The 21,007-nt window shown below is 43.6% G+C and overlaps 1 protein-coding gene across 1 annotated transcript in view; it reads left to right on the plus strand.

Moving 5' to 3' along the window:
* LOC142017084 (uncharacterized) overlaps positions 1-21,007 on the plus strand; it is a 173,161-nt gene that overhangs the window by 104,222 nt on the left and 47,932 nt on the right. Inside the window, exon 2 of the mRNA XM_075001734.1 lies at positions 12,590-12,689. Coding sequence (XP_074857835.1) covers positions 12,590-12,689 — 100 coding nt within the window. The remainder of the gene's footprint in view (positions 1-12,589; positions 12,690-21,007) is intronic.

The following is a 21,007-nucleotide window of genomic DNA, read 5'->3' on the forward strand; positions in this document are numbered from 1 at the left end:
GCGGACACAGGAAGAGAAACTGACATGAAAGACCAACCAGTTAAAGAAATGGGTGGCACTGTGTTTCTGTGTGTTTTAATATTTTATACTCTTGGCTTTTACGTTAGTTATCTGCCTGAAGCATTGCTCATATAGAATCCTAATTCAAGATCTGGAAAGAACCAGTCTCTGTTTATGAGCTGATGATGAATTTATTTATAACAGACAGATCGGTACATAGAGGGTACATCCTGATTTTCACAGTTTCATTAACTTAATGTACTCATGACAGTTTAACCAGCTGAAGAGCTTCCCCTTTCTTTTTAAATTGGAAGAGTCAAGAGCTTGTTACTGGCAAGTGAAACTTTTTAAAGGAAATCTTTATGATGCAATCTGTCCTTGAAATTCAAGCTCCTTCACATCTGCATTCCCTATGTGATCTGATAGATTTCTAACAAATATATAACAATCAGAGTTTTCATATGCATGGTAGGATGGAAAAATATTAGAAACATGATACGTACCAGAGTCTGGACCAAATCATCACACATTTGACTTCCTGTTAGATATAAGTCCATTATCTTCAAAACGGCACTGCTCACATGACATTCTTACTAGGCAGCTGCATCTTATAAGAGCTACTCTACTTAATTTACTTTGATGTATCTTTGAGATAGGATTAACCAGATGATAGGGTTTTTATTGGGTTTTTGGTTGGTTGTTTTTTTTTTTTTTGTTTCTCTGCAGAAAATCTTGTGGATTGCAGATACCCATTAAATATTTGTTTGCCCTGTGAACAGACAGTCCATATTGCACCCAAATACACTAATTTTCAGACTTAAAAATAGCAAATATTTCTCACACACAAAGGCTGTCTACACTTGCCCCCAACTTTGAAGGGGGCACGGTAATCAGGGCCATGGGAGATTACTAATGAAGTTCTGTGGTGAATACACAGCACTTCATTAGGCTAATTTTCCCCCGCGGCAACTCGAAGCTTCAAACTTCGAAGTTCCCACAGCTGCACCATGCCAGCACTTTGAAGTTTGAAGCTTCGAAGTTGCCGCGGGGGAAAATTAGCCTAATGAAGTGCGGCTTATTCACTGCAGCACTTCATTAGTAATCTCCTGTGGCCCTGATTACCATACCTCCTTTGAAGTTGGGGGCAAGTGTAGACACAGCCAAAATAAAATTCATGACCACTAAAATGAACAACAGTTAAAAAAAATGGTAATTAACCAGTTTGAGTATTTGACAATGCAGCTCATTACAAACTACTCTTCTTATCATAGAATCATGGAATCATAGAATTCTAGGTCTGGAAGGGACCTCAGGAGGTCATCGAGTCCAGCCCCCTGACCCAAGCAAGATCAACCCCAACAAAATCATTCCAGCCATGACTATGTCAAGCCGGGACTTAAAAACCTCTAGGGATGGAGGTTCCACCACCTGTCTGTCTGCATCATCATTCTTCTAAGTCCAAGTATGCATTGTTTTAAAATCAATTGCTTTTGAAACTTTTTCAATAAGCAGGCCAGTTTTCTTACAGTGTTCCACGAAGAGAAGTAAATGTTTATAGTCACAACAATATATGTTTTAGAACACTAGATTATTTCAGCATCTGCTTAGAAGAAACAGTTCTGCTAAGGGGGGGAACCACAAGATGACACCTTTGATCATTAGTTTTCTGTGTCACGTTTGCAGTGTAAAGATAATAACTATGAAAATGTAGGCTACTATACAAGTCTACATACTTCTAACAAGACAGTATTTTATATATCTGAATAGTCTAGAAAATTAATGGATAATATTTTAAACTACTGTGATAAAAAGGGCTGTGGCAAGGAAGTTGTGGGGTGAGAGGGGGAGATTTATTACTTCAACTCAAATTGTTGACTAAACGAAAGACTATTTTATAGAACATATTTAAATATATTGCTTTCTTATGTGCAAGTTTTTATTCTTTATTCAAATGAAACACTTCACTGGTGTAAGATTAAGAAGGTAAATAAAATCAAGGTCAACATTTTATTAACTTTTGTTTTAACCCATTCCCTGTTTAAGTGCTTCTGGTCTGAGATCTCCTGTTTGCATTCCCAGGATATTTAGTGGCAATATTTCAGAGCATTTAGGTTTTATGGATTCTACAACAACAATATAACATGATACTGACAATAATAAACAGATACCAAGTTGTTTCACTTTGGAAAGAATTGCAGCCATATAACTGTTGGTGGCCTCTTTTATATGAACTTTTATTTTTCTTTCTACAATGGCTAACATGGGAACTATCACCCGTCCATGGCACAGCTTGTATTTGCTCAGGAAATGGTTAAGTTACAGCAGGTCGCCCCTGTTACTTCATGGAAATGCTTTGATTTGTCTTCCATACAAAAACAGTTAGAGTCATTTGTTTTACTAACAACTCCCATCAGAGCAGAACCTCAATACTATCTTTTTTTTAATTAACTTGACTTTGTCAAGAGTGCTATTTCCTTTTTGAGAAGAGCTGAAGTTTCATAAAATCTGGACATAAATGTCTAAACAGGAGAGACTTCAGAAGGGGTTATTTGCTTGGTTTTTGGTTGGTTTGTTTTTCTGGGTTTGTTGTTGTTGTTGTTTTTTGCTTTTGCTGTCCAAACTACAGATTTGCCAACAGAGTTTTCAAGAGATATAATGCAATACCTAATGTGTGATATGTAGTGTAAAATCTAATCAACTCATGGCTGTAACATGAGACCACTGCAGAAAATAGCCGCTATGCTTCCATAATGCAATCAGAATGGTTATGATTATAATGTCATGTCAGTGATATGTTAATATTAGTCATACTGAAAATTTCTTCCATGTTGAAAGAGTCCACCACTTTGAAAAATATTCCCTCTACTGCACTTATAAAAAAGGGACTAATCGCTGTCAAATATGGGGAAATATTTTAAGTGCAAACACTTTAAAATAAAGTATCAGGTTTTAGTTAGAAACTTTATTCCCATCAGTAGCCCTTATCATAGTCACCTTAATTTTAACCACTGTTTCAGAATGGCCACATGAATGTGAAACATTTTACTGATGGATGGTAATATTTGTGTCAGATAGCTCCTCATGTCTATATTTCTGCTCTCCTGTGCTTTCCACTTTGGTTCAATGGTGAGAAAGCTACTTCAGTCTCAGTATGCAAGAAGGCTTAAAATACTTCCTGGATTTGAAATAGCGGAAAGGAAAACCCATCTCTTTGTTAAAATTTCAAAGCACTGCACGCTCACCACAAACCGCCTGAAAACACTAAAGCTAAGAACAGCAGCCTGTATCAAGTCATTAACCTTTTAGGATCCAATCAAAGCAGTGTGGTGTGACACTTTGTTAATGAATGCTTTAATGTGGCATCTGAAATTAACAAACATGGAAAATGGCCATGATTCATCAGATTTAATATCGCATCAAACTTTTTCAAGAATGCTGCTTTTTTTAAAATATCCAAATGAAATACAAGTTCAGCAAGGTATCTTGAATGAAATTCATCCTACTATTATTAGGGCATCTCAGAATTTCAGAAAACCAAAGTCAGAAAAATAAATGAAAATAAAAGATTTGTGTGCCCTTCTAAATAACATTGGAACATATTTTATGGAATCTCTTTAGAAGACTGAAGGAAGTTGTCCTTGTACATACCTTTGCAGTTTAGGTCACACATTGTCTGCAGTCATTGCTAAGAGGCAAAAGACCCTATTGTAAAACAGCTGGGCTTCTTGGCTTGGGGCAAAGGCAAATTCCACAGTCAAAAACCTAATTAGACACTTCTAAAATTCACAACACTCTTTCACTCTTGACTATTCCCCTCCCTCCTCTCCCCCTTTGTATGGTCCCTTTACTCTCAAACAAATGAACATTTGTATTGCCTGTTCGCTAGATAAGTTGCCTTTCTATATAAATATAAATTCCGTACTATTGGAAAGAGGAACAACTTCATGGAAGTCAGTGGAGTTGAGCTATGGTTAAATTTGGCCCTATGAGACTCCTTTCAATCGCTAGCTAAAGCTAACTTTCTCCATTATAGCAGTCCAGGCTACAGATGTCTTCTTTATCAAATGCAAACACTTGGGACTGTAACATCAGACAACATACATGGTTCTGATCACCATTTGTATGATAGATATTTTCAGAACTTTTCATAGAGGTGTGTTTTAGTTGAAATATAATGTGTCAAGGAGAAATGCCATGAAGAAATAAAGTACAGAATGTGTGTGCCTTGTAAAATAAATGAAGAATTCTCATAAAAATGAAAGGCTATTAAGTGCCACTGATGAGCAGTAATTTACTATGATGATACTATTATATATCATTTACTCGTGTTGTTTTGGTGACATGAGTTGTAGTTCTAACCCAAATGCATGCCAGCCACACAGCATGTTCCCTCACGTAATTTTTACTTAAATACAAATTGTAGAATTCATCTTTTTTTTCAAAACAGGTACAATAGGCAAGATATTTCAACTGAATTGGGTAATGAAAGACTGCTGTGTTAGTCCTGAGAAAAATTTCTATAACTCACTTATGCTTTCCAGTATGTGTTCAGTATGTTAACTCATGAATCCCAGAACGGCTATCACAAAAACAGTATCTACTTGAAGAAGTATTGAAGTCAGCTGAAATTTGCCATAAAGATGCATGATTATGTTTTTAAAAATTATAAGTACTATTATGTCAGACTTTTGGGTGTTTGTAATAATACCGTAGATTTCTGTAGCCTATTTGCAGTCCAAAATGCTATCCAAGCATTAATTCATTTCTCCTTACAATATTCAGTGAAGTGGTAGCCTCATTTTACAGATGGTGGAACTGAGTCAACGAGGTTAAGCTACGTGATCACTGGGAAAATCAGTTTCAAAGCTGATCAAACCTCTTCTCTCTGCTGTCCTGATCCTCAGGATCCAGTCCAATCAGAGAGTGCACCAATGGGCTTTCCCCCATTCCCAAATACAAACACTCATACAGAGGTAGCTGGGTTAGGGTCAGGCGGCTTCTCAGATTTAGGGCTGATGTTTTCCCGTTTACTCCTTCTTCACGCTGACCACAGAGTCAGCCTGGAAAGACAGGCAGTCTTTTCAAACTTGAATGGCCTTCTGTAATCCAGGCTGAGAGAAAAATGCAGACAATTTTCTCACCTGAAATGAATTTGCTGATGCCTGGTATTTTCAGAAGCCCCCTGTGAAATAAAATATATGGGGATCTTGACAGCTTTTGGTGTACTGCGAACCGCATTAGGTTGTGAGAAGGTGAGAGGTGTCCGGGAAAGGAATCTCAGAAGGCTTTTGTCATAGCTGAGGCTGGCAGGAGCGAAAAAGACATAACTACAATGCTTATGGGTAGTAGGAAAGAGAGAATTTCAGTAGCTGCATAGATATGTTTGTTTTCTGTGGAGGTGAAAGGACGTTCAGCTCTCTAAGTTTGTGGGGTGCATTGTCACATCAGGTAAGTAGGTGCAGGCTTGCATGGGTGCTTGCCTGGAGGTGGGGTCCTAGCAAAACCAAAGGCTTCTTGGTGACCTCAAACATACACCAAATCAGCCTTCTCACTCTGGTCTGAGAAAGACAATTTTTGGGGTCCTCTTCTGAGGATCCCAAGGGGCAGTACTCACACAGCCATCCTGAGTGAGCTAAATGTATAATTTAGTGGGCATTAAATATACAGGAACTGTTTTTTAGAAATGCTGAGCACCCACAACTCCATTTAAAAATCATGGGGGTCTCAGGGGACTCAGCTCATTTGAAAAACAGGTACCTAAAATAATTTTACATTTCATATTTTACCATTGCAATCTGCATTGGATTAAACATTTAAATCAAAAGGGTTGGAGTAAAATATTATTTTCAAGTGTCATTTTAATCCTAAAGTTCAAAAATAACATTAAGTATGCATGATTGCTGCCTGACTAACACCATCCAGGTCTCCTAGTAAAACTAATTAATATGTTATTATATATCTGCATACCTCTGAAATGTTATTTATATCTCCTTCCGCAATGACAGAACAGTGATTGTTCAGTAAAATACCATACCACTTCTTATGCAGGTTTGTTAGAAGAACAGCTTAATTCATATTTCCCCTGGTTTGATAGTAAGTGAACAGCAGTAGCAATATTAATCTGCAGTAACCTGTCAGTGAACTCTACAGCTAATATGATGTCGTTATGATTTTACCATCAATCAGAACTGAACAGGCTCTGGACTACCCCTTACAGCAACTGCCTCAAAAGAAAAAAAATCTAATTGTGCAAAAGCTTCATCGGTTTCCAACATTTCTTTTTTATCTGTCACAGACTTTTGGCCTACTACACAACATTTTAGTATTGCCCTTATTGCATTAGTTTGTCAGACAAAAAAATAAAAGGCCAGATCTAAGCGTTCCCCTGCATTCCATCATTTGTATGCATGTGGGATCCTACGTGACAGTTCCATATTGTTTTAGATGTAGATAAATATTATTAGGACATATGGTCTTGTATGAACTTTTGAACCGTCGATGGCCAACATATCAGAGAACTACCATTCTGTTTACAACTCTGTATTTGCTAATAAGAGGGATTTTCAGTGAAAATGTAAAAATCAAGTCCTAGTGGGGTGTTATATTTTAAATTAAAAGTAACCCCACATGCTTTTGAAAATGAAGTTAGGCATTAATTAGGGATTATTTATAATTGATATGCTACCAGCTGTTCTAGCTATATGTTTTAGTGTACCCCTGTTTTTCAGTTTGTAATTTGTGTAGCTTTTAAATTTTAGAACTATACATATGTATCTCTCTCTCTCTCACACACACACACACACACACACACACACACTCTAATTATATTTTCTTTCCAACATGAGTTGGAAGAGATGGAGATTTACAAATTGCTACCATACTGTTTTCATATTACTACTAAACCGTTTCTATTCATAGTTCTGGAGAACTTTAATATTTGAAACACACAAAAACACCAAAAAGATGAATTATTAACTTTATATTTAAGATCCAAAAGATTAAAATAACTAAAGAGGTAATCAGGTTTTTCAGAACTGAAATTGCTAATCAGCATGTTGGATAAATGTTTCTATTGAAAACATGCATATTTAGAGCCAATAGCTGGCGGTAAAGTATATAGTTACGTTTGTGATTTAATGTATCACAAACTTTATGTCTGATTTCATTTAGCTTTACTGAGAAACTGAGAATATTTTTGCTAGCATGATTTATTTTTATAGTGGTGGAAAACCAAAAAGCAATGAATCAGGTAGGCATAAGAGTGCATTATTCAGTCTTCAGAATGAGAATCTGCTTTTAATAAAGCCAGAAATTATAAACAGTTCAAATGATTTCATCCATTTCTAACCTCGTCTTAACTCATGCAAAGGCTGTGCACATTCATAGCCCACACCGTATGTTCTCCAGTGTATTGTAATACTCATAATTCATTAGCCCAGCAATCTGTACAAAATTTAGAGAGACCTTTAAAAAAACCTCTCCAACATCAAAGAAGTCTTTTTTTGGCTACATGTACATCAAATGGACGGCTGAGCTTTAACCCTCAATGAAATGTAAAGTAATTGTAACCTAATAAAAATCGCCATACAAAATAAGGAAATGACTGTTGCGTCCTGTGAAAACAGGCAAAAATGCAGCTTTGGAACTACTGAGGCAGCCAATATAAATGGACAAAACCAGGATGTTAAATTTTTACTGCTATTGGAAGCAACTGACTTTTTTTTCTAAGTACATCATCACCATTTCGGCTCCTTTTTTAAATTGCCAGGGGGCAGAGGGGCGGGGTGGTGACTGTGTGACTGTAGAACCGCCATATATTTCCCTGTAAGATCACACTGCATCTGAGATGGACAGAAAGGGAAAGAGTGAGAAGTATTTTTAAAATCATTGATGATGGAAACGTTCCTCAAAGCTGTTGCATTTCTGGCTATCGTACTAGGCTACGTTTCTCGTAAAACTGACCACAGCTAAGTGAAGTTCTCAGATTGGCCCCAAAACATCAACCCTGTGTGATTCCAAATAGCATCAAATGAAATAATAAGTTTTCAAAGTATAATCAGGTTGGCAACTACAACTTCAAAGCTATTGTAGTTAAATGAAATGAACATATTTGCCAACCATGTAAGCAATGTTAAAATATTTTCACTCCACAATCCACATAAATTTAAGATTATCTACATTAGTATTTGATTTTTGACCCTTATTTCTTTGCAAAAGTCTTGTATTCTAGAGGGCATTGCAGATGAGTGAGATCTTTAACTTTTCTCTGCAAGGTGATGACAAGCAAAAGCAAAACCTGTTTTAAAATAGTAGCCAGTGATTTTTCAAGAAACAATGTTGAACTAAATTAAAGGCAAGAAAACAAAGTAAAAGTTAGAGCTACAGAGTGTATTACAACTCACAACCCCAAATAGGTACATAGTTTAAAAAAAGTTCAGAGTTCTAAATTATTTGGAAAAAAAATGAAGTAATTTTATGATGAGCGTGAATCACAACAGGATTAACAACAATTGAGGATTTTTTCAACATTACTAGCAAATCTACAGGACTAGACTCTTCAGTCATAACCATGTTTAGTTAACAATTTCCCATCTCTTTACTACAGCGAAGGTCAGTGGTTGGTTATTAAAAAAAGCAGCTTAAATTAATGTGTTTTGCTGTAGTGCCTGCAGCAAAACTAGTACATTGCAACAGAGAATTCAGTCACCTCTGCCATGGTTGCCTGGAAGACAGCCATACTGGCAGATGTTTTAATGGAATTAAGACCTGAAAACAATCCAGATAAAGAGGAGCATTTTTATGTAAGTCATGAACATCAAGAGACATGATCCCATTTCAGAGAAATGACTTTTCAGGTAAGCCAAGGTTCAGGTAATCAGAGTTTTACTGTATATTAGAAAACACTTTTTGCTGTTCAGCTATTTGTAGTCCTCTGCTTACCTGACCATCCTTCTTCAGCAAAGCATGCAAGCACATGTTTCACTTCAGGCAACTTACATTAAGCCCATCCTTATGGATTTGCTGAATAGGGATGGACTGCTTTGCTGAATGGAGCCATCATTTGCAATTATACAAATCTTTTATGTAGTCTTTTATGGAAAGGCAATGTCATCTCATGGAACAGAATGGCTTGCTTTATCAGTGATGGGCGGTCTGTCGTGCTAAGGATGCACAAGGCAGCCTATGCCCCTCACAGCTGTTATGATATCTCCAATCTTCATTTTCTTTTAAAACATATCGTTCTGGATGAAGTTCTGGTTCCAAAGTAACCATTGGAAATTGACCAACATAGCACTGTTTTGCAAGTTTGAAGCCAGAGCAAATCAATAGCATCATTAGAAGTGGCAGATGCCAAGTTATAACCCCATAGCATGTTGCATCTGACCCCTATGACAATGTGTATGTCAGCACCTAATACCTCCATGTGCAATGTGTTATTAGAAACATCTAGGCAGTGTGCGTATCTAGTCTGGTTCTGTCTTCCATTCATATGAAAGGTCTTTCCCTAGAAACAAGGCTAAAATATTTCAAAGTTGGTTAGGAGGCTAAGCACCTGGTTTGAAATCTCTGGAACTACAAGTTCAGATAGAGGTAGAGTAATTCGAAGAACCTTGCAGTTTACTGGGGGAATCCTTAAAATTCCAGTAGCTGAATGGGGACTTGTGAACTGGCTTTAGCCTGGTTACACAATATAGTCAAGTGCAGTCCATAGAACAAACATTAAGGCTGCGTCTACACTGTCCCCTGCTTCTGGAAGGGGCATGGTAATGAGCAGAATGGAAGATGCAAATGAGGCATGGATTAAAATATCTTGCACCTCATTTGCCTATTCCCATGAGATCTTGCTTCCAGAAGTTCCCCTTCCAGAAGCAAAAGCTGCTGTGTAGACAGGCTGCTGTGGAAGGAAATGTGGGTCCTTCCGAAGGAAATCCCCCTTCCAGAAGACCCACACTTCATTTGCATCTTCCACTCCGCTCATTACCATGCCTCTTCCAGAGGTGGGGGACAAGTGTAGACGTGGCCTAACTGTGTTGTAACTAGTTCAGGGGATCCTTTTATCCCTGCAGAGTGACTGGGCCCTTAGATGAACCCTTCAAAAACTAAGCTCCTGTTTTATCTGTCTACACTTTAAGGACTAGGGTGTGCTTATCCCTTTGATGTTGCACAGCAAAGGAGAGTGAGCGAGTAATAAATTATCCCCCAAGCCTTGTGCTTCCGTTCAGGATCAAGCAAAATCTAAGCCGGGGTAGGGAACCTTTTCAGGTCAGGGGCCACCGGCCCATAGACAAATTATTCAGGGAGGGTCAAACAAGTGGTAACAAAAAAAATAATAATAATAACTCAAACCAAATCAAACCAAACTGAAACAAAACAAAAAAAAATCCCTCACTGATGTGGTCCCTGACTGTATGTGGGCCAGGGCTATGGGGTTTGGGCAGGAGGGGGAGTGCAGGAGCAGGTTGAGGGTGGGGGATTTGAGCAGGAAGGGGATGTAGGAGAGTCTGGGGAGGGAAGGTGCAGGAGCAGACTGCGGGTGGGGAGAAAGGGTGCAGGAGGGTTTGGGGCATGGGGTCTGGGAGGGACGGGGGCATGGTGAGGGTAGAAAGGAGGGCGCAGATATGAGGTGAGAGTGGGGATCTGCATAGGAGGGGGCACAGGAGCAGACAAGGGATGCAAGGTCTGGGCAAAGAGGGTGGAGCTTACCCCACTTCCCGATGCACATGGCTCTGCTCCCCCGCCCTCTGCTCCCAGGCACCACCCTCCACTGCTCATTGACTGGAATTCTGGCCAATCAGAGAAGGGGTAGGAAGCCTCCAGGCATGCTGCTGGGTCTGCTGCTGCTCTCCTCGCCTTCTCCAAACTGGGGGAATAGCAGCGACTGGCAGTGGAGCCCCAAGATGCTTCCTGCTTCCAAGCCCCCAGCAGAGCCTGTGGGCTGGATCCAGCCCAAGCTGCCTGATCCAGCCCGCAAGGCTTGAGGCTCTAAACCCTTGGCCCCATCACTGGCCAGATGCCATTAAGGGGAGCCTGAAGCCTCAGGATCCAGATCCAGACAAGCTGTGGTCCAGGCCTTTGATCTAGGCCCTTGTATTTTCAAGCATGCTTTGGACTAGGGCAGTACTCAGTGGCCTTTATTACCTCATGGCACACTTAGCACTCATAATTTCATGGCCCACCCAATATATATATATAACTCAATGACTTCCCCCTTTTCCAGAACCAGGTACCCCCAACTCCCCGCTCTAACCCAATCCCCCTCCCCCCCTTCCAGAGCCAGGCACCCCTGGTCCCTGCCCCTGCTCTAACTGGATGCCAGCGACTCAACAGAACCGCCGCCACGCCACAGCTGCCCCCAGCACCACGTGCTTTTCCCACCAAGCAATGGGGCGCATGCGCAGAACAGCAGACGGCACTCCCAGCCTGCAGCTCTAAGGCTCGCTCAGCACAATTTTCAGGAGCATTGGACTGGGGGGCTGCAAACACAAGAGGAGGTGAGAAAAAGCTGATAACTGGGGTGGGGAAAGTATTTGGCGGCCTGCAAGAGGTAGCAGTGATAGTGACTTTAGCGTAAGGATACATCTACACTTATGGGAAAGCAACCCAGTCAAGGTTGATCTGCTGGAGGTTGATTTCACATGCCTAAGGGGGATGTGCCAATTCAAAAAACCAGGGGTTGACAGTCAACCCCTGTACTCCTAATTCTAACGAGAAACTCTGCTGTCGGCCTCCTTCGGAGAAGCTGGCCAGGTAAATCGATTGCGAATCCATCAACTCCAGCTGCGCAATTGCAGTTGCTGGAATTGCATACCTAGAATCAACGTTAAGGTCTAGTGTAGACCTACCCTCAGAAGGCCTCCAACTTCAGCCGGAGTTGTTATCTTACTGATGGGAAACTTAGGGTGCACCTACACTTGCATTCCTCTTTCAAAGAGGTATGCAAATGAGGGAAATTGAAAATGCAAATGAGATGTATATTTGTGTATTTGGTACCTCATTTGCATATTCTTATTTTGAAAGGAGAAAACCAGTGTAGATACTGCTCTTTCGAAAGTAAACCCAGTCTTTTGAAATAATATGCAAAAGGAGCACCACATATGCAAATATGCACCTCATTTGCATTTTCGATTTCCCTCATTTGACGCACCCTTAGCGAGGACAAAGTGATCTGCCACAGCCGTAAAGAATGTTTGTTGAGACTAGATCCCTATTCCAAAACCTGTGCCTTAATAAAAAAATGATTCTCCACTGCTTGTGTTTTTCTTCTATTATAAATAAATAACCAGGAGAACAGCAGCAGAAGACTGTTTACATGTTTTGGTGGTAAAATGCAGGGTTCTGTTTGATATTACTCAGTGCATGAGAGAGCTTTATATATAAAAGAAGACAAAGGCCAATAAATTACATCTGTCCATATTGCTTTTGTTATTACAGCGTACGTGCATTTGGATGAAACAAGAAGAAGTGAAGGAGCCCTTCAAGTGATGAAGCAGAGGAGACACTTCATTCACTGGCCACAGTTATTAATAGGTGGACGTGAATGCTGTTGCTGTCAAAATATTTACATATTTTAAAAATAATTTTTTTCCAGTTTTGGAGACACCAGTTGAAACACATCCATTCTACCAGCTCTTACATCTCCCAGCCTCACCCTACAAAAACCACAGAGGCAATGAAACAGCCAAAGCAGAGTGAGTGAGTACTTATATGATGCTTTGCAAAAGCTTCTCTTTAACCAATCAAGTAATGGCTCTGACAGGCACTAGAAGAACTCACATTCTGCTCCCCTTGTCTAGAAGGAGGGGAGGTTTTGGGGTGGAGCAGTCCACTCTAGCTCAGAACACCCTCTAAACCAGCGAGTGAAGGGTTGTGTGGCTGAATGAAATTGGAACTGGAAGCCAAAAATACTTACTGGTTCTAATCACAGCACTGGATTTCCACGTGCTCCTGATGCAATGTCTAGGCAAATCACTGGTAGCTTCTGTCTATATCCCAATGGTCTATGAATGGGCTCTCTGTAGCACTGAGCAAGTAACTAAGTTGGATGGTAAGCAGTTTATTAGGCCCAGAAAAACTAATGATGAGTTTAAGAAGTTTTTCCCTCTTGAATCTGGATCAGAAGTCAAAGTTAATCAAAGCATTTTGTCTGATCATTATGTATATTAAAAAACTCTACTGAGTTTATATTTTGAAATAAGTCCTTTGGAATGAGTAAACTAACATTTTTCATTTCAGCAATATCTAAGTGTATTATTGAAAAAAAATTGAGTCAAGAGACGAGTGAAAACTGATCCTTTACTACACAGAGTTTACAGATAAACACTTTTGTTTTTGATGGAAAATAATCTCCTTTAAAAAAATCCCCAAGCAGCTTTATAAATAACTTATGTGCTTTCCTATCTGCCTGGTCAAACAGGGATATCAGTACCCGCTAGGCTGGGCTGATGATTAGCTGGGTAATATTGGTGGAATAGGAATATATCTGTGCTGATTATTTCTGAGCTTAGTGTATCGCAGCCCAAAGGAACTACTACTTCATTGCATTACGTATACATAGTGCAAATAGGAGATTAAAGTTGCATTTAAAGGGGACAATATGTTGTGAAACGAGACGCATGATCAGTATTCAAAATCTGTGGAAGCTGTTGCTAGAGAGGCTATTTTTTATATGTTGACCTTGTGTACGGAGTGAGGGCAAAATTCACAAGCTGATTCCTTTGCTACCAATGATGCTCAGGAAAAGTCTCAGGACCCTAGCTGGTAACATCACCTCTATACTTTGTTCCTAAACCAGGATACTGCTATCTTCACTTTGAGTTCTGCAGAACATTTAAAACTAATTAAATGTCCTTGATGCAATTAGCATTATTTGATGGAACATGTGTGTTATACTTTTTATTGCCAGCATCCAGGGCTTAAATACTTTCTCAGAGAAGGGTGGATGCCAGCAGTTCAGACAGACGTCCCTAGGCAGGTCAATATATAAATAGCTTTGCTGCGAGCACAACATGCTGCAGGCTCTGTAGAGCCAACAGGGCCTCAAGTAATTTGAAAATACCAAAATATATAAGTAGCCCTTTACAAATGCAAACCACGTATTTAAAAATATTACCTGAGTCAAAATTGTATATAACAATGAAATAAATGGAACTAAAAGCACAAACATGGAGATGGCAGCTGAAGGAGAGTTCAGTGAAAGGGGGCTAGACTGTCCATGCACAGGAATAATCCAAAAACAGGTTGAACCTCTCTAATCCAGCACTCTGTGGATCATGGGTGTGCCCAAGTTTCTTGTGGTCCCATAAAATTTGTTTACAGCCCACAGTTCTGGGTCTCAGTGTTCTGTGCTGTTATTTAGCTGTAATTTACCCCTAAATGTCTACAAAGAGCCCAATAAGCAGAGGAAGTGCTGGTAATGCAGCTAGACAATACAGACCACCTGTGGTCTGGCAAATTCTCTCCTACAGCACTGGTCAGGCCCGGAGGGTGCCGAACTAGAGAGGTTCAACCTGTAGGAGCAGGAAATCTGTACCTGAACCTCAAATCAGGGTGAAGGGTTTGCTCACTCCTCTGCACAACATTCAGGGGGGTTGTGGCATCCTGCCCAATCCCACAGGCCTCCCAAGATCCATCTATTCCCTGAAGGTCTCATGATTTTGCAGTCTTTGTTGCACCACCCTATCCTGGACCTCCTCAGTTACTAATGCAGCAGAGCTCCTGTAGCAACGCAGATACCATGGGTATGGCATGGCACAAGAACTTAGATTAGATAGCCAGGAAGATAGGCACCAAGATGCCTTTCTTTTCTTTACTACCTTGGGACTTGCCCCACACAATGACAGCCTGATTTTTCAAAGGGGCTAAACTAAACTCCCCAAACTAAAAGCAACCACTGTTGTCTCAGAGAGGTAGCCATGTTAGTCTGTAGCTTCTCAAATAACAAGCAGTCCTATAGCACCTTAGGCTATGCCTAGATTAGAGTGATTAGCCAGCAGAAGTTTTTGTCGGAAGATATCTTGCGACACATCCAGATCACAAAGTAGATAGAAAGAGGGATCCACTCTCTCAGGAGAGAGCAGATGGCCTGCCTGGGCACTCTACAAGCAAAACAGCTACCCAGAACGACAGCAGACAGGGCTGCAGGTCACCATTTCCTTCCAGGAGCCCTGGCGAGATGCGTCCTTAAAAGGACCTCCCCCCCATACCCCCTTTCTCTGCCTATGCTGCAGACGTACCTACCTCCTCAAGGGAGAGCACAGCTTGATCAGGGCTTCACATCTTTCTGAGAGACACAGCTCGTTCCAGGGCTCCATGCCACTGTAGCAGCCCCTGGGCTTGTGCTAGCCCCACACAGACGTGCTTCACCAGCTGCTGAACCTTCTAACAACTGCCCTCCTCTTCCTGATAGAGGGTGAGCCTGAGAACACCTGCAAGGACCTTGCTGTGGTTGCAGGACGGTCACACCTGCATTCAACTCCCAGGAGCACAGGCAGCTCTGGAGGCACCGCACCAGTTCCAACTGGGGGGACTAGATGGTCATGGGGCAGTGGGACAACCAGCAGTGGCCTCAGAACATGGAAGGCCACCTTCCTGGAGCTCTGTGTGTGGCTCACCCCCCCCCAACCTTCCAGAGATAGGACACCGGTCTATGGCCTGCCATCCCTGTGAAGAAGTGGGTCGCAGTTGCCTTCTGGAAGCTTACCTCCCCCAACAGCTACCACTTGGTGAGCAACCAGTTCAGTGTGGGGAAGTCCACCATCGGGGCCCTCATCGTGGAAGAAAGGCATTCTTGGGCTGCCATCCATGCACAGAAGTTGAGGGTGTCCTGCCCAAGGAGACCCCTTGGGAACTGGGGTCAGGAGTGTGAGGGAAATGCCCCCATCCCTGGGGGCCATGCTGTTCCACCCTCGCACAGCCCTGCTGCTGGGGAGGTGGCTTCATGGGGTGGGGGGGGGGCGCTCCCAGAGTCTTCCTCCCTCAGCCCCTGAGCTGTGTGTTCAGTCCCTTCCTTTGCAGGTCATGATGACCATTAACACCATACGGCTGCAGAACGTCATCTGTATGGGAGATGTGGATGCAGTCATGGCTGTATTCGCCACCCTGGGGATCCCAAACGGTGTCAGGGCTATCGGTGGGACCACCTTCCCAATCCATGCGCCAAAGCATAGTGTAGCCAAGTGTGTCAACTGCAAGGGCTACTTTTCAATGGTTCTGCAGGCCAGGGTCGACCACCATGGACAGTTGATGGACATTTACGTTGGTTAGTTGGGCCAAGCACATGACGATCATGTGTTCCGCAAGTCCGGCCTGTGCCAGAGGCTGGAGGTGGGCACATTTATCCCCCTCTGTAGGCTGATGGTTGGGGATATGCAGATGCCACTCTGAATCATGGGGGACATGGTCTACCCCCTCATGCCCTGGCTGATGAAGCCCTCTACCGACCAGCTGGAATCCAGCTGGGAACTGTTCAAAGCACACCTGAACTGTGCCAGGATGCAGGCTGAGTGTGCCTTCAGCCACCTCAAGGCACGCTTTAGGTGCCTGCTTACCCGCCTGGATGTGGGGAAACACACCATCCTCTAAGTTGTGGTGGCATGTTGTGCCATGCACAACATTGTGGAGGGAAAGGGGGAGGCCTTCCTACCAGGGTTGGCGGCAGATACTGGCTATGAGAGACGTGTATGAACAGCTGGGCACAACTGCCATCCGAAAGGCCCATCAGGACAGGGTGCGGATCCGAGAGGTCCTGAGAGAGAGCTTCTCTCACAGCCCCAGTAACCCTCCCTGGGGCAGCCCCAGCAGGGGTCTCAGGCCCACAGTCCTACACCATCCCCACCACAACTCCTGTCTTCACCCCCTTACCTCTCCCTGACTCCTGCACAATGAAAAGGAACACGGATGTGGTGAACAAATAAGTGGCTTTTACTTTAAAAAAAAAGTGTGCAAAAACTAAACAGTGCAGTTCAAAAAGCTATTTACAACAAACTGGAGTGTAGTGAACTATTTGCAGGGTTGCGGGGCTTGAGACAGAGTGTGGGGGCATCAGAACTTGGATGGAGGGCTTGGAACAAGGGTTGGGGGGGGCCTCAAAACATGGATGGGGTGGGGGACTGCAAACCTAAGTGGGAGCGGGCTGCTGAGCAACGTCAGTTTTTGGGATCCCCTCCTGCCATGGGCTCAGGGCCCCCATCAGGGCTGGGACCAGGGGAAGGTATGGAAGAGGTGGGGCTGTGGAGGGGTCTGGGTGGACATGGGGGACAATGGGGTGGACATGGCCCTCAGTTACTAGAGCAGGTCCAGAACGCCCTACAGGATGGCCGGCAGGAGCACGGCAGCGGGGATGGGGCAGCAGCCATGGACAGCTGGTCCAGCATGTCCCGCCAGGTGATGGTGTCAGAGTGGAACATGTGTTGGTCCCAGGGTCATGACCGCCACTCCATGTTAGCCCACAGCTGCTGCCCCATGAGGCACTTCATCATCCAGAGGGCAGCATTGTGGTCCTAGTGGAAGTCCTCATAAATGTGCTAATAGTCCCTCAAGCTGCAGGCTCACTCTGGTGGTGCAGTGGCTGACCCTGGTGGTGAGATGGGGGTGGCTCATGCCTCAGTTGGTGTGGGTCCAGCTATAAGGAAGATGAGAAGCGACAATGAGTCACTCAGGCAATGCAGCCCCTGAGGCTGTGCCCCCTGCAATGAGCCCTGACTGACACTCCCTAGGCCGATGGACAGGGATGTCTTGGGAGCAAAGCCATGTGTGGCCTGCACAGTGGGCCCTGCTGCATGGGGGCTCTGCTGTGCCTTTAGGATGCTGCCCATGCTTGCGGGCTGTCTGCTGGGTCGGGATGATGCATGCTACCTTGCACGTGGTTCCACATGCTGGGACCACAAAGCGAAGTCCCACCTGAGCTGGCCGAGTGACACTCGCAGCACAACCCGTCTGTGCCCGCCTCACATGCCCTGGGTTGTGTGACGCAAGGAGTACTCACTAGCGGGACGCTTACCCAGCTCCGATAACTCCCTGGATGCCAGCTGGCTTCTGGGGACCAGGTCCAGGATGATGTGGAGGCTGCCACTAGCCTCTAGTCCTGGCTTTGGCTCTGGTGCGGGTTCGGGCTCAGAGGCCTCCTCCTCCTCCCAGGGCTCCCACTGTGGTGGGGGGCCTCCAGTGCCATGTCTATGCTATGGTGCGGCAGGCTTGTGTCCCACCCCCCCCCCCCCCGGATGCTGTGCAGCTCCCTGTAGTGGGGCAGGTGGCAGGTCCTGCCCCAGAGCATCGGACAGCATCCTGGACCTGGACATATCTCTGGTGTGGTTCTTTTACCTTTGCCTGGACCTGCTCCATGCTTCAAGGGGATGACCCCATTCACCCAGGGTAGTGGCCCTCCTTGTATATTTGGGGGCATTGTGGTGCTTTGCTTTGGGGTCTTGGAGGGGCCCTCCTCCCCCACACAGGTCAAACAAGGCCTTGACCTCAGCCCCAGTCCAGGAGGGGCCTGCTTCTTGCTGCCCTGGGACCCATGAGGCTGATCCCTTGAGGGCCCAGGGGCATTGTGGACTCCCTGATGGTCTGCCATGGGGAACGCTGGATTGTAAGGAGTGGCTGTAAGTGCATGGGACACAGCTATGTTTTGCTCTGCTGCTCACATGCTCTTAGCTTCCCACCACAGGGTCGCCTGGGCTCCCTGCAGCTTTAAGATTGGCCAGGGGCAGGAACCATAGAGCGCTGCTTGCTGTGGACAGGGCATCCCTCGGGGCACCTGTGCAACACCCTGGAGGCCTTTTCTGTTCACAGAAAGCCCCCATCCAGAACAGCATTTTTTGACAGATCTCTGTCAACAGCAAAGTTTTTCCTCCTGGTGAGCAGGATATGGCTGCCGACTTACTGTCAATAGAACGCCCGTTTTGTTGACAAAATGTCCTGCCAGATGCCGGTGATGGTGCCAGAGTGGAACATGAGTTGGTCCCAGGGTCATGACCGCCATTCCGTGTTAGCCCACAGCTGCTGCCCCATGAGGCATGTCATCATCCAGACGGCAGCATTGTGGTCCTAGTGGAGGTCCTCATAAATGTGCTAATGGTCCCTCAAGCTGCAGGCTCACCCTGGTGGTGCGGTGGCCCTCTAATCTAGACATAGCCTTAGAGACTAACCAGTTTATTAGGTCATGAGATTTGTGGGTGAAACCCACTTTTTCCATTGGGGGAAAAAAAAACTGAAGGAGTAGGTTTTACCTGCAAAAGCTCATGGTCTAATATAGTGGTTAGGCTTTAACGTGCCACGGGACTGCTTGTTATTAGTAATTCCAGTAGGCGCTACATGCCCTGAAAATTAAACCATGAGTCCCTTCTTGACTGCTAACCCCCTTCTCTGCAGAGAATCAATAATGCCAGGTGATTTGTAGCCACAGAGCCTACTCTCTTGTCAGGCAGGATACGGCTATTTGTTCAAAGCTGATTGCGACCTTGCACAATAACCCAGTATTCAGCAGCATGCTGTACGGATATGACACATGGTGATAACGAAAGAATCGAAAAGAAGAATACTGGCGTTCGAAAGGAGTTGTTATAGAACGATTCTGAGACTAGGATGGATGCAGAAGGTCACCAATGAGGAACTATATAGAAAGATACAGCCAAAAGAGAACCTGCTGCAGAAGGTTATAAAACGGAAGCTACAATTATTTGGGCATATTTGCAGAATGAATGACAAACGAAAGATCAAGACCCTCGTATTCCTCATAATGGACAGTTCGAATAGGAGAGGCAGACCCCACAGAGAATGGGTAGATGACATAGTAGATTGGTGTGGAGCTAGTCTACAGAAACTAAGGCACTCCGCACTGGACAGGGAAAGATGGAAGGAAATAGTGAGAGAGGCATCAGACACCAACAGGTGCTGAGCCCACCGTTATTGATGATGACAACAACAATAACCCAACCACAGACCATCTTACAGACCTCCTGCTGCCCAGACCTATGGCTACAGTTGCTCCTGCTACCCAATGAGGGAAATAAACTACATGTAGGTATAGGATTTAGGGTATAGAGGAAGTTAAGATGTATTTACTTCTGCTCAGTGACTCCACAGTGCAAAACTGGGAATTTTTTTCTTCTGGGCCTTACAAATCAGACTGACATTCCTTTTGGATGGGACATCCTAATGGGCAGCCAGTATATTTGGCCTTCTAGAGTTCTGTGAGTTCCCAAGGGCCATACATAACTTCTAAATAAGGCCCTATCTGATGCAGCAGCGCCATCAATCATGTCATCAACTGGCACAGCTCTCAAGACATGATTTGTTAGTTAACGTGGCCTTTCTTGCTAGCTCTTTAGTAGCTCAAACTAATGTATGATCTATGGCTTTTCAAAATGTGTCAGCAATAGACTGGAAGAAATTAAATGAAAATTAGTGACAAATCCTGGAGTTATGCTGATTTCTATTTGCTAAGAATCTGGCTGTAGATATTTATAATCCAGATGACATACCTTACCATAGAATCAGTATTCTGAGACAGGTTATGTTTCAGAGCAAACTATTACCTACTACTCCTTCAGTCCCTCTGAACCTAGATTTCACCTCTTTTTGAGAGGCATGGTAGATACAGGAACCCTGGCTGGAAACCTTAAGTGTCAGCATTTGCCCCTATTCATTTGTCCTATTTCTGCATAAATGTAAAAATGAACATATATTACAGCACAAGTATCCGAATAACACCTAATGCACATGGATACAAATCAGTATGCTGCCACCAAGGAGTGAAGGTAAGAGCTGATAAAATGAGGAGAGTAATTTACTGGGCTTTGGCTTCAACTGGCAGTGACTTTAAAGGGAGCTCAGCCGGGGTTTTTTTAGTTGGTTAGTTGGCTGGTTTTTTTGAAAGTTATTTCTTGCAGAAGCAAAATTAATTGTATTACTCGAAGGGGCTTCACCTACAGAAATTCTGTCATTTCAGCCAGTCACAAAAGAACAGCTAGATGGTTAAAAATAAGCCAACCTGTTCTGCTGGATTTTT

The sequence above is a fragment of the Carettochelys insculpta genome, chromosome 8 (assembly GCF_033958435.1).
Source record: "Carettochelys insculpta isolate YL-2023 chromosome 8, ASM3395843v1, whole genome shotgun sequence".
NCBI classification, from domain to species: Eukaryota; Metazoa; Chordata; order Testudines; family Carettochelyidae; genus Carettochelys; species Carettochelys insculpta.